Below are 12,839 nucleotides of genomic sequence, written 5' to 3' on the forward strand. Positions count from 1 at the left end.
GTCTTTGTTTTAATTAGTGATTAAGATTGACAACGACCGTGCAATAGTTTTCGTAAATTGTAAGCACGACAAGCCACTAATGTTATAATTAGTGGCTAATTTCAACAAGTTTTTATTTATCGATCACATCACTTACTCGCTAAGTCATCATCTAGTCTATTAATTTGCGTTTTTATGCCATTCATTTTATTGTCAATTTATTTTATTTTATTTATTTTATTATTATTATTTATTTTATTTTTTGTTTAAACATTTTTCTTTCTCCGTTTTTTTATTTATTTATTTACTTATTTGTTTAATTTTGTACTATTGCCTTGCATGCTAAAACAGTTTCTGCGTATGTCAGATCCTGATTTTTAAAGAATAATAATAAACAAAATTAATGTTTTGAATATGTTTAACATCTGACATTAGTAGGGCTCCCATTTACTTTTCGCAAAAAAAAGGACAATTTTAACAAAAAATCTAAATTCAGTAAATACTAATAACAATGGAAATTTCCTTTATTCAACTTCAAAATTTAAAACCAGATTCAGATATATGTATATGTGTGTGTGTGTGTATATATATATATATATATATATATACATATATATATATATATATATGTCTGTGTAATTCGGCAGTAGGTTCTCTTTTATACATATTTTGTTGAAATCGATCGCTGTTATTAAATTATTTCTTTTCTTTTTTAGATTTTCCAACTTTCGAATTAGTTTTTTATGTTCGTATTCGTAATCTAGGTTTGAAATTTCAAACTTACTTTGTTTAGATATCTATATAACTACGGAAAAATTAGTTATAAAATTAACCTTAAAAATGATGTAATATCATCGAAACGTCGGGAAATAAAATTGTTAAAAATGACTTTAGGAAACTTAATACACGACCTAGATTACGAACATAAAAAAACTAATTCGAAAGTTGGAAAATCTAAAAAAGAAAAGAAATAATTTAATAATTTAATAACAGCGATCGATTTCAACAAAATAAATAAATATATATATATATATATATATATATATATATAATAAAAATACTAGCGTTCCTTCCTTGTAGTACTCAATCTATACGACAGTTTCTCAATTTTTTGTATAAGTCTCTGATCTCCGGCATACTACTGAAATCAACCAACATACTTATCCTTTGATTGTATTTGCTTAATTAAGTCATCGTTTTTTAACAAGTAAGTGTACATTTCAGAGCATGTTAAAGAATAATTAAACTTTACCTGTAGTAAACTTTTAACAGTATCAATTTTTAGGCTGTTTCTATCATCAGTCCATTGTTTTTTACATAATGAAAAAATTCGCTCAACAGCAGCATTCGAGATAGGAATGGCAAAAATTGTGTATACCAATTTCTTCAAATCTAAAAACAGTTCGTTTTGAAACAGAACAGCCCATTTTATATCAATGGGCAATTCGTGGAAACTTTTTTTTGAATCTTTCAACAGTGATATTAGAAGACTCGTTTCATCAAACAGAGAATCTTTCACAGAAATTTCTGGCATTAGAAACTCTGCAGATTTTCGAATATCCTCATACGAAATTGTATCGACAGATTTCAGCATTAACCACTTAGAAGAAGACGGATAATCAGTAATTCTGAACCACTTCTGAATGTAATCAACAGATGCCGAATAAAATGTTGAAAACTCCTTTTCTATGCAATTAGCCAAATTAGAATCCTCTAATGATTACAACTTTGATTGAGTCATGGCACCAAAAAAATTTTTCTGCATCCTGTCAGTGATTCTATTATTTCAGGAAGCACAAGGTCTTTTTTTTCAAGTATCAGCAAAGTTTGCTGAAACAGCTGCAATGAGCTCTGTAGAAACCAGAAGTAGATTTCATTTGAATCATCAGAGAATAAATTTTCCAGAACCTTTGGAATGTCATCCGTTGATAGAACTAGTGATTTTAAGCCACCCCATAACTGTAAAATTCGTTCAATCAATGGAAGAAGGCTTAACCATCGTGTGCGAGTATGAGTTGGAAATTTAGCATATTGAATTTCCATAAATTCACAAAATTCTTTAAATTTTTCATGTCGCAGCGTGGATCCATTGAAATAGCTTAAGATTTTGAACAGCAACGATTCAATGTCAAGTGAAAACCTTTCACAGGATTTTTTAGCTGCATTATGGAGAATGTGAGCTGGACAGGCTACAGCAATCAGTTTTGATTGAATGTTTTTCAATTTGGCAAAAACGTTATTTTGACCATTCTGTTTTGCTCCACCAAAGTTTACATTAGCGTTGTCAGCACTGAACGCTACCAAATTATTAGGGCTCAATTTGAATCTGTCAAGTACAGTCATTACATATTTGAAAATCAATTCTGACGTTTCTCCTGGCAAATTTGAAAACTTTAACAATTCAACTTTCAATCCTTCATGCGAAAAATACCGAATAATGATAGGGAATGTTTTGATTTCTTTAAAATTTGACGAGTCGGTTGCAATAGAAAACGGCTCGCTGCCCAATTCAGACAAAAGATTCTCAATTGATTTCGGAGCCAATATTCTTGAAATGATTGTCTGCGTTTTTGTTTGAGCAGATGAAAATTTCCGACCAGTTTCCGATTCAGCGAAAACAGTTGAAATTAAACGATTTGTACAATCTGCAGCTTTAAACGATAACGAGTGAAAAGCGACATGATATGCAAATGCTCCTTCTGCTGCAGCAGTTTTTCTAGATGTGGGCAAATTATTACTATGAAAAAATTTTGATATTCCGACAGTAGACTTTTTAATTTTCACGTTGTTTTTGTGAACTTCTTTTTCAAAATGTTGTTTAATAGATGAAACGCCTGCGTTCACAATACTAACATCAGTTGAACAATATTCGCAAAAGGCATAATTTTCCCTTTTTTTACTGTTTTTAATCCCTGGAAAGTCAGTTGAAAACTGTTCACGATAAACGCTTTTTCTTTTTGACATCGTTAATTTTATAATTTAAATTAGTTTTATTTATTAATTTATTTGATAAAATTAAAAAAATTTAGATTAAAAAAAGTGGCTGTATAATATAAACGTCACGCGAAGAAGAGAACGCGCTCCACGCACAGTGAAGTTAGATGGACATGAAATCATAAATAGTATTGTTATAGAAGTTATTTCGAACCATGGAATTTTAATCTATAGATTGGACAGAACATAAGCATTATATACCTGGAAACAATTATTAAGAGCAGCATTATGATTTATGATGTATAAATAATTTATTTATTTTTTTTAATTATTTTAAGCATTATGATTATTGATTTATACTTATGATGTGATGTTGGGTAATCTCGGAGACGGCAAAGTGGTTTTTCCAGCAATATTTATTTATGGTCAACAGTTTAAAGAGACTCATAAGTTCCTCCCACGGTACAACTAAAAGTTAAACTAAATAATAAAAGCTTATAATAAAAGTTTAAAATAAAAATTTTAAACCAATTTTTACTAGAAAAACCACAAAACCTCTATAAAGTTATAAAAATATGATACATTACAAAATGTGTAACAAAATTTTAAACGTATCTGTTAAAAAGATAGTTTCACTTTCAAAACAAATTATTAATTTTTAGAAACATGCTTCCAGAGGTAACTTGCCGTTGAAAAAAATTTTCAATGTTAAAACGCTGGTAGGGCGCTTCCAGTAATATAATTCCATGATTTTTACTTCATAATCGGCGGATAGATCTGTTAAGTTTTAAAAATTGAACTATAACATTATGTTGTATGAATTATTCTTTTCTTCGTTAAACGTTTTTCATTCATGTTTTTCAATTTTAAAGTCATAAACATTTAAAAATTAAAATTCTTCAAAAAACCGCTTATTTTTTAAAATTTTTACTTCATAACCGGTGGGTAGATCTATTTAGTTTTAGAAATTGAGCTATAACATTTCTCAACGGGTACAAAGCAAGGGGAGGCCTATTTACCAGCATACAACACCTTCTTATGGGTTGAAGCAGAGATATGCAAAGAACCTCAATTTTTTCAACTTTTAATTATTTTCAGTAATGTTTCCCCTTGCTCCAAACCACATAACTAGAATAATAGGACTAATCGATCAATTCGATCTATCGGTCGGGCTATTTGTCGTGCTTGGATTGTTGGCTTACGAAATTGCATGGATTTTAACGAGCAAGCTAAATGAGATATTTACTTGATTTAATATGCTTAAAACATTGTAGTAATTCTATTTAATTTTAATAATGATTAATAGAATTATGTATTATTAAATTATTTTTGTTAATTTGAATATAAAAATGGCTTTTGGTCCGGTGAAATAAGGCGGCTTACTGAAGCCGAAGGTTGGCTTAGTAGGATTGAACTATAGTCACCCTTTTTTTACACTACTCGATCATGTTAAAAATTGGTTTGCTTATGAAATAAACGGCCTAAATAAATCAAAATTGTTATTTGAACAACTATCTTCATTATATTCAATGAATATTTTACATTCTGCTGGTGCTCATAAGAAACTGGCTGCTGAAATCATACGTTGGCTTACAGCAGTGGCTTACAGGGTTTCATAGAACTCTTCCGATAGCACTTTTTTGTACATATAATGCTTTAAATAAATCAATATATTCATATCACAATTATTTTTGTCAATATAAATATAGAAATTGCTTTTGTCAGGTGAAAAACAGTGGCTTACTGAAGCCGTAGGTTGGCTTAATCGGATTTTTCTCATGTATACAATACTATGAGATAAATCAATCAAACAATCAGTCAGTCGGTCGGTCGGTCAGCCAGCCAGCCAGCCAGCCAGTCATATATGTATATATATATATATATATGTTTATATATATATAAAGTAAGAAAAAGAGAGAGAGAGAGAGAGAGAGAGAGAGAGAGAGAGAGAGAGAATGAGACAAGGGGTAAAAATAAATAGATAAAAATATACAATACACATACACGCACACACACACAAACAAACTCACACACACATACACACACATATATATATATATATAACGCTTGTATTAAAAGAAGAATGCAAGCTTTTGAAATGCATAATGAGAACAACTATTTTTATTTCGTTGTTGTTGTTGTTGTAATTATTATTATATTGTTGTTATTGTTGTTCGTTGATGATGGTTGTGATGATGATGATGATGATCGTCATCATAGTTAATAAGATTAACAGTATAACATACTTAAAATACATTGACAGAAATGACATGAATGTTTATTGTACTGCGTATATATGATGGCAGTATGCGTGTATGTATGTATGTATGTATGTTTGTATGTGTGTCTGCGTCTGTGTCTCTTTGTACATGTTTGTATTCGAGATTTTAGTAAGAAAAGAAAAACACAACAGTTGCTTTTATTTGACATCATCAAAAGATGAAAAGTGACGAAATTAAAATTTGTTAAATGTCAATTTTTTAAAAAGTTCAGATTTTAAACAAACAAATATAACAAAATATCGATCGATAAAAAATAATTATCACGAAACATGAATATTTAGTAAGGACAGTTCACAGCATATCATAATGACTAAATCAACATACCAAACAGTGCATATATACAAAGTAAATCAGGAAATATCCAAAAATTATATAACCAAAATAAGAAACTAGAAACCAGTCAACATTTTACAAATAAATAGACATTATTAAAAAGATTGTTCAAAAATGGTAAAATTTAAGGCGACGACAAAAAAAATTGTAGTTTGTTTTGTTGATGTTGTTTGGTGCTAAGAAGCGAAAACAAACACACCACAAAAAAAAATATTAAAAAGTCGCAAGAATAGTAGTCAGTCACCTACCTACAATTAAATTACTCTCAGTGCCCTAGCTTACCTGTAATAATAACTCAACTCATTTATTTTACATATTTTAACGTTTTAATTTTACTTGAAGCTTTTAATTTATGTTAATGTTAATATTTTACTTGAAACTTTTTAACTAATGTTAAGCCCTAGCCTACCTACAGTTGTTCAACTCATCTCAATCCCTAACTTACCTATGAATTAAATTAAGTCCGGTAAAGAAAATAGAAAGTTGAAGAGAAACATAACAACAACGACACCGAATGAATGGATGTTGTGTATGTGTGTGTTGTATTTATGTGTGTGCGTGTATGTAAACGCGTACTCCCCAGAAACTTCTTCACCCACTACGGACGAACCTCCATTGCACCGACCATCATCTGACACGCACGGAGGAAATGAATTTTACCGGATACTGAAAAACAAAATTGAAAGAAAAAGTTAAATTTTTAAAATAAAAAACAAGCCATTGAAAAAAAGTAAGGAGCAACTTATTTTACCATGAGATTACCATCATGAAACGTGCTGACTCCCACCACAACCCACCTCTGATCATTCTGTAGACAAATTTTTTTTATTGGCTTAGTACTAAATGAATGTTAAAACGAAAGAACAACCGAATAAATGATTGAGCGAATGATTGAGTGATTGAATGAATTAATTAACCAATCTATGATTCAATGAATGAATAGAATGAGTCAATTAATGGATGAATGAAAGATTGTGTGACAAAATGAATGAATGAAAAAAATAAAAACAACGAAACTAAACCATACTTCAAAAATCGTCGTTGTTGTTTTCTTCGAGTTGTTATCGGAACGATCATCATGAGACCACCATCTGAAACGTGCTGACGCCCACCACTGCCCACCTCTCATCAGTCTATAGACAAGTTATTTTTATTAGCTTAGTAGTAGATGAATGTTAGAATCTTAGAAGCAAAAAATTATAAAATGGAAATAATGGCAAATAAATAATATTTGAAAATAATAAAGAGAGTAAAATGTAAAAAAAACTTACCGTCGTCCATTTGACAAAGGCAAAATGATGAGTGCCTTCCGTTTCCTGCGTTGTCCTCCAAAACTGGTGCCAGTCCTCCTCGAGATTGTTGAAACATAGCCCGTGGAATGGAGAAAGAGAAAATTCTCATTAGAAAGCTTAGCGGAGCCTGCATCTTAAATTGCTTAATAAAAATAATCCTATCTACCTATTCAATTACCTTAACTAATCTATAATATGTTAATGGTACGATAGTCAAAAGTTCCCCTTCATTCTCCCTCCTTGCACAGAGGTTCACCGACAGCCAGGGCACCGGATAGTAAACCATTGCCGTGCGGTTAGTAGACTACTGCCTTGCGGATAGTAAACCATTTGCCGTCCGGAAGCCGTGCGGGTAGTAGACTATGGCCATGCCGCATAGTAAATCATTACCGTGCAGATAGTAAACCATTGCCGTCCGGATAGTAAACCATTGCCGGTTCACCACTGGCCGCCAAGGCTTACCTCTGACAAGAGACTTTGAAATTCAGAGTCTATCGGCTATCGTACCCTCAACTTACCTATTCATTACAATTAAGCCCTAGCTTACCTAAAATTAAACAACTCAAGAGCCCAATTCATTGGCCTTTCGGCACCCACCCCACCACCTACGTAATGCCTTGGGCTCCAACTTAGTAATAATAATATAAAACTTAAACCCTGAATCTATTAATGAGTATGTGTTACAACGTAGCCTTAACCTACCTATTCATTACATTACGGTCCTAGCTTACCTAAAATTATAAAACTCAAGAGCCCAATTCATTGGCCTTTCGGCACCCACCCCACCACCTACGTAATGTCTTGGGCTCCAACTTAATAATGATAATGTAAAACTTAACAATTAACCTACCTATCGATACACTTACAGCGTTTTAATTTACATTACAAGATTTTTTCTAGAATTACATTATTGCTCTTAACTACCTATGAAATTAAATAACTCTCAACCTTAGTAATAATAAATTAGAATGTGTAATGAAAATAAAATTACGCTCAAATACTAACATATGTGTTTATGTATGTATGTGTGTGTGTGTGTGTGTAATACGCTGGTGCGTGTAATGTGGGTGCAAGATAAAATAGAAGAGATAAACTTACGCTGCCTACCTATTCAACTACATTAGTGTTGGATGCTCCCTATCTATCCTACCTACAATTAAAATTATGCCTATCTAACCTACCTATATAGCTACTTAATGTAATTGTTGCTTAAAATCCGATTCCAAGCCGAGCCAAGCCAAGCTGAGCCAATATGCATAGATTTATAAGCGCTTTTATATTAAAATTTTGCTTGCTTTTTAAACGAATATCCCAATATAACAAATTCTCCATCCTATTTTAACTTTCTTTGATGCTTTTTAATCAGTCATGTTAAAAAAATCATTATCGATATCACAATGAAATCAATTTGAAATTTTTTTTTAATTATTGATAAAATTTTTAAATTGTTGATAAAAATAACTAGTATATATAGTGTAGTAAAACGTTTAAAATTTTTTGAGAGAATTCACGATAATTTGAGACTACACCATAACACAATTGTACAATTTGAATGTTTAAATACAACATTATAAATGTATTATAACTACATGTCTATTTCTTTATTTAGTTCTGCCTGTGTATATTTTGTCAAATTTATTTGATAGGAATTGAATATAACCTTTATACCGGCTGATTAACTACCATGCAGTAAAATAACTACTGTTGACACCATTTCCTCCAACGATTTCGCAACGAATTGCCCATACCATATAATTAGAATAAACTCTTTCAATCAATGTTTAAATTTTTATATTGTCATTTATTCTTTCGTTTTTGTTTCTGTACTTATTTTCGTGTCAGATACAATAATTTTGTTTTTAAGTAAATTTTCATTTTCGTAGCTATACACAAACATGCCTACCTGTTGCATTAAAAATTGCATTAATAATAAATAGAAATGAAAAAATTTCTGATGCATCTTTTCCCAGGTTTATTTTCAAATTAACTTCACACTAAAATAAATGTAACAATACCCCTATACTCGTTGAATAGAACTATTTTGTTTTACAATTACATATATTTTATTTTATAGACTATTATAATTTATAATATAATGCTATCATGGATTACCATTTTATTATTAAAAGCAATACCAGAGAAATGCACAAGTTTCTGTAACAGTTTATAAAATTTCAGATTTCCTCAAAATGTAAAAATGCAAAACGATTGGATTAAGTGCATCAGACAGGAAATAAATGATTTCAAATGGCTTCCATCAAAAAATGCAAGAATATGCAGTGACCATATTTCTGTAATAAAGATTATAAGGGTTATGATGGAGAAAGGAAGGTAATGCTGAAAAAAGCATTCCCATGTTTTCAAGTTAGTTGGATTTATATGTCATCAGTTACACAAGGAAGCAATTCACATCATCATTGTACATTGCAACATTATCTATACAAAAAATATAAAATGCATTCACCAATATTCCATGTATTTTATTAAAACTTAGAAAGGGCATAATGACATTGTGAATAATAAACCCTGTTTAGGACTGGGATCATCATCATCATACCAATCACCATTACAAGTAGAGTCAATTTTATATTAATGCTTAACAAGTTAACTAAATTGGCATAATCAAGTTTTTATATGAAATACACATCAAGTATTTATTGTAACAAATAAATTAACAAAAAAATTTCTGGAAAAGTTTAAAAAAATTAGAACATATGACTCTGATCAAAAATCATTCGCGTTGACACTGCATTTGTATGGGCATAAGGCATTATCTTTGGACAAATGGCTTACATCTTCCTCACACTAGGACATTAAGAAAGTAATCTTGTCATACCTGTTCAATAGTTTTAATAAGATTGTTTTAAATAACTATTCTCAATGTCATTTTATTAACACTACATTAAAAGGTGGCTACAAAACATTGATGGTATGTCTGGGATGATTTCTACAAACCTTATTGACTAATAGTGATGGGGATCCTCTGGAACTGTAGGGTCATGACATTCAATCTAGTCATTGATTGAGAAATCAATCCTTGATATATTTGATAACAAACATTTATTATAATATAAGAATGAAAAAAAGATGTAGGTGTAAGGCAAAAGCTTACTGGAACTATTATTTTTAGCAATTTATGATTTATTTTTTTATTTATGACTTTATCCATTTTCAATGATACCGATATTTTTAATTATTATTATCCAAATTATACTCATGCCTATATAAATTAATTTGATTGTGGCTATTTCTATGCTTAATTATTTTATTTACTTGCCATAGGTATGCACAGCATTTAATAAATTAATGATAATAATTAATCAATCAATCAATCTTCGTTTTGCGTCCAGAGACCCGGTTTCCCGAGGTATTAATAATTAATAATACAACATTCTAAGTGCATAAAATATAATAAATTAAAAGTACAATTTTTACAAACCTCATTGGTTATGGTGATGGGGATTCTTTAAAACTGAATGATCATGATCTAACAAGTCATGGATTGATGATCACTGGAATCACACATTATCTTTAATAAATTTAATAACAACATGTACTACAATTTAAGAATGAGGAATATTTTGTAAAACATTAAATGAAAAAAAATTTAGTTTGAATCACTCATAATTAATAAATTTTAATTAAATTGCAAGTTAGCTTGGGGAGTTTGAAGCTTGAATTGAACAAATTACAAAATTGTTTATTTAATTGTTTATAAAATTGATTGGTAAGTTGTTTAATATATTTATTTAATTTAGTATATTTTTTATTCCCAGACCTAAGCATTGTAAATAAAAATTTTAAAACCAATCAAGCAATAGAATTTAGGATCTTAGGAACAAGTGCTGTTAGTCATTAGTGTAGTAGTAGTATGTATTAGTGTAGGTAGTGGTTGGTAGTTTCTAGTAGTCTAATCTGTTAATGTTTGTTAGTGTTATCTGTTATTTATTTCAATTAGTAATTAGAATCAGTAGAGATTAGTTTTAGTTTAATTATTTATTAGAGTTTAGTTTAGTAATTTAATTACTAATTAGTTGTTCACAAAAAATTTTTTTTATTTAAAATCCAAAAAAATACTTAACCGTCATACAGCAATATCTATCCCAAAACAGCATCTAGTATCACCTTTTAAAACATTTTGAAATTTTAAATAAAAGCATTATTCCGAAATTAGTAAATATACGATCGCAACTTTTGACTTAGGCGATAAAAAATCACCCTCCAATTTTCCTCCGGAAGTAAGCTCCTTGTTCGACCGTCAAAAATGAGCGAAGGCCGTTATATTTATTTTAATTTTATGGTACAAAGCATAAAATTCAGGTTATATTTTTATTCAAAATCGTTTAAGGGTAGATTGCATTGTCAAGCGTTTTACATTTTATTTATTTTTTTTAAATTCAATAACATTTTAAAAATAACTACTCAAAAAACAGTTTTCCTTTTTTTAGTATTTCGGCTGTTTACATTATGCTGTCGCTAACCAACGAACATGCAGGCTGTATTTAGTTTATTAGTTGCACCGTGGGTGGAGCTTATGAGTCTCTTTAAACTGTTGAGTATAAATAAATATTTCTGGAAAAACCACTTTGCCGTCTCCGAGGTTACCGTGATGTTGTGTTATATTTTCAAACTTAATAATGAAAAAAAAGGACAAAAAAAGGACACATTTTAAAAAAAAGGACAAAATTAAAGAAATTGAAGAACAGATTTTAAAAAGGACACCAATGTAAAAAAAAGGACTGTCCTCTTAAAAAAAGGACATATGGGAGCCCTAGACATTAGACTATCGGCGTCATAATAATCGTCATATTAAACCTATATCAGGCTGACTTAAACTAGAGTACTAAGTTCAGCTTTGGAATCAAAAATAAAAAAAAAACATGAATTCACTTGAAAATATTCGAATGCAAGAGCCAAGAATGACTAACAATATCAGGGTATGCCATATGGATGCGAATTACAAATTTGTTGTTTGACAATTTTAATGAGAAGAAAAATGAAAGATTTGATTCAAAAACGTTTCAGATAAATGGAGGATGTTCAATATTCAAAAACTTCGTAAATGATATATAGCAAATATAATTTTTATTGTTAAAATGCGATAACTTATATTGTTTTCATATCATTCTTAATAGAAAGTTATATATTCACAAAAAGCAACCTATCCTCTCCTCTTAAAACCCAAACAGTTCAGAAAATATAAATACCCCCTATTGCCATAAACTTCATTAATCTTGTTACTGTGACACCACCATATGACGCGCAACAAAAAATGTTCAGCACGAAAGACTCCACATTAATAATGTATCCAATAATGTTAATATACTAAGTAAATTTTGCTATATAATTTTTTTATTTCTTTGTTTGTTTCCCGCAACCCTCTAAGACCGTCTCTGGTCATCAAAATCTAGCGTCGTACTCAACTTAAAAAGATAAGCTTCAAAATATCCACTAGTTTTCAGTCAAATATTGATTTTCAATTAAAAATTTCAGCAATAACATCGGTGACTCTACTTTCTACCAGCATCACAACCACCTCGTCACAGAAACGTGATTACAACCAACTGAAAATTTCAATAGATGCCTGCGATCATTAACTGCAAATTCGTCAAATAACATTCATATCATAGTCAACAACGCTTTTTGACCAACCGCCGCAAATTATAACTAGCAATTCATTGGCTTCTAGAAATTCATTCTTTCAATCTGCTATGCATGGACAAAAAATGGGCATTACAATTCTATGTTTTCAATCTATATTCAATACTTTTAGTTTATAAATGTTTTTTGGTTTTATTACTTCAATTTATTCTAATTGTCTGACAATGAGTGCTTCAGCTGATTGTTCTTAGGATTAGGCATATAATGCTGAAATCAAATTTTTAAAAATTTCGAATTTTTTTGGATAATTTTTATTATACACAAAAGCTTTAGAATAGATGCAACAAAAATTTTTAAAATGTGTTATATAACTCAAGGAACGGGTTAGTTTTTTAAAAAGTAAAATGAAAAGCTGTAT

The 12,839-nt window shown here is 30.0% G+C and overlaps 1 protein-coding gene across 1 annotated transcript; it reads right to left on the minus strand.

Annotated features, from left to right (window-relative positions):
- Positions 1-295: 295 nt before the first annotated feature.
- On the minus strand, positions 296-2,943 carry HELRODRAFT_161238 (hypothetical protein; the record flags this gene model as incomplete). The annotated part of the gene is made up of 4 exons (XM_009021177.1): positions 296-349; positions 1,232-1,618; positions 1,726-1,938; positions 2,281-2,943. 4 exons carry the CDS (start codon positions 2,941-2,943, stop codon positions 296-298), a joined length of 1,317 nt encoding a protein of 438 aa, XP_009019425.1.
- Between the last annotated feature and the right edge of the window lie 9,896 nt (positions 2,944-12,839).

The sequence above is a fragment of the Helobdella robusta genome, assembly GCF_000326865.2.
Source record: "Helobdella robusta unplaced genomic scaffold HELROscaffold_3, whole genome shotgun sequence".
NCBI classification, from domain to species: Eukaryota; Metazoa; Annelida; class Clitellata; order Rhynchobdellida; family Glossiphoniidae; genus Helobdella; species Helobdella robusta.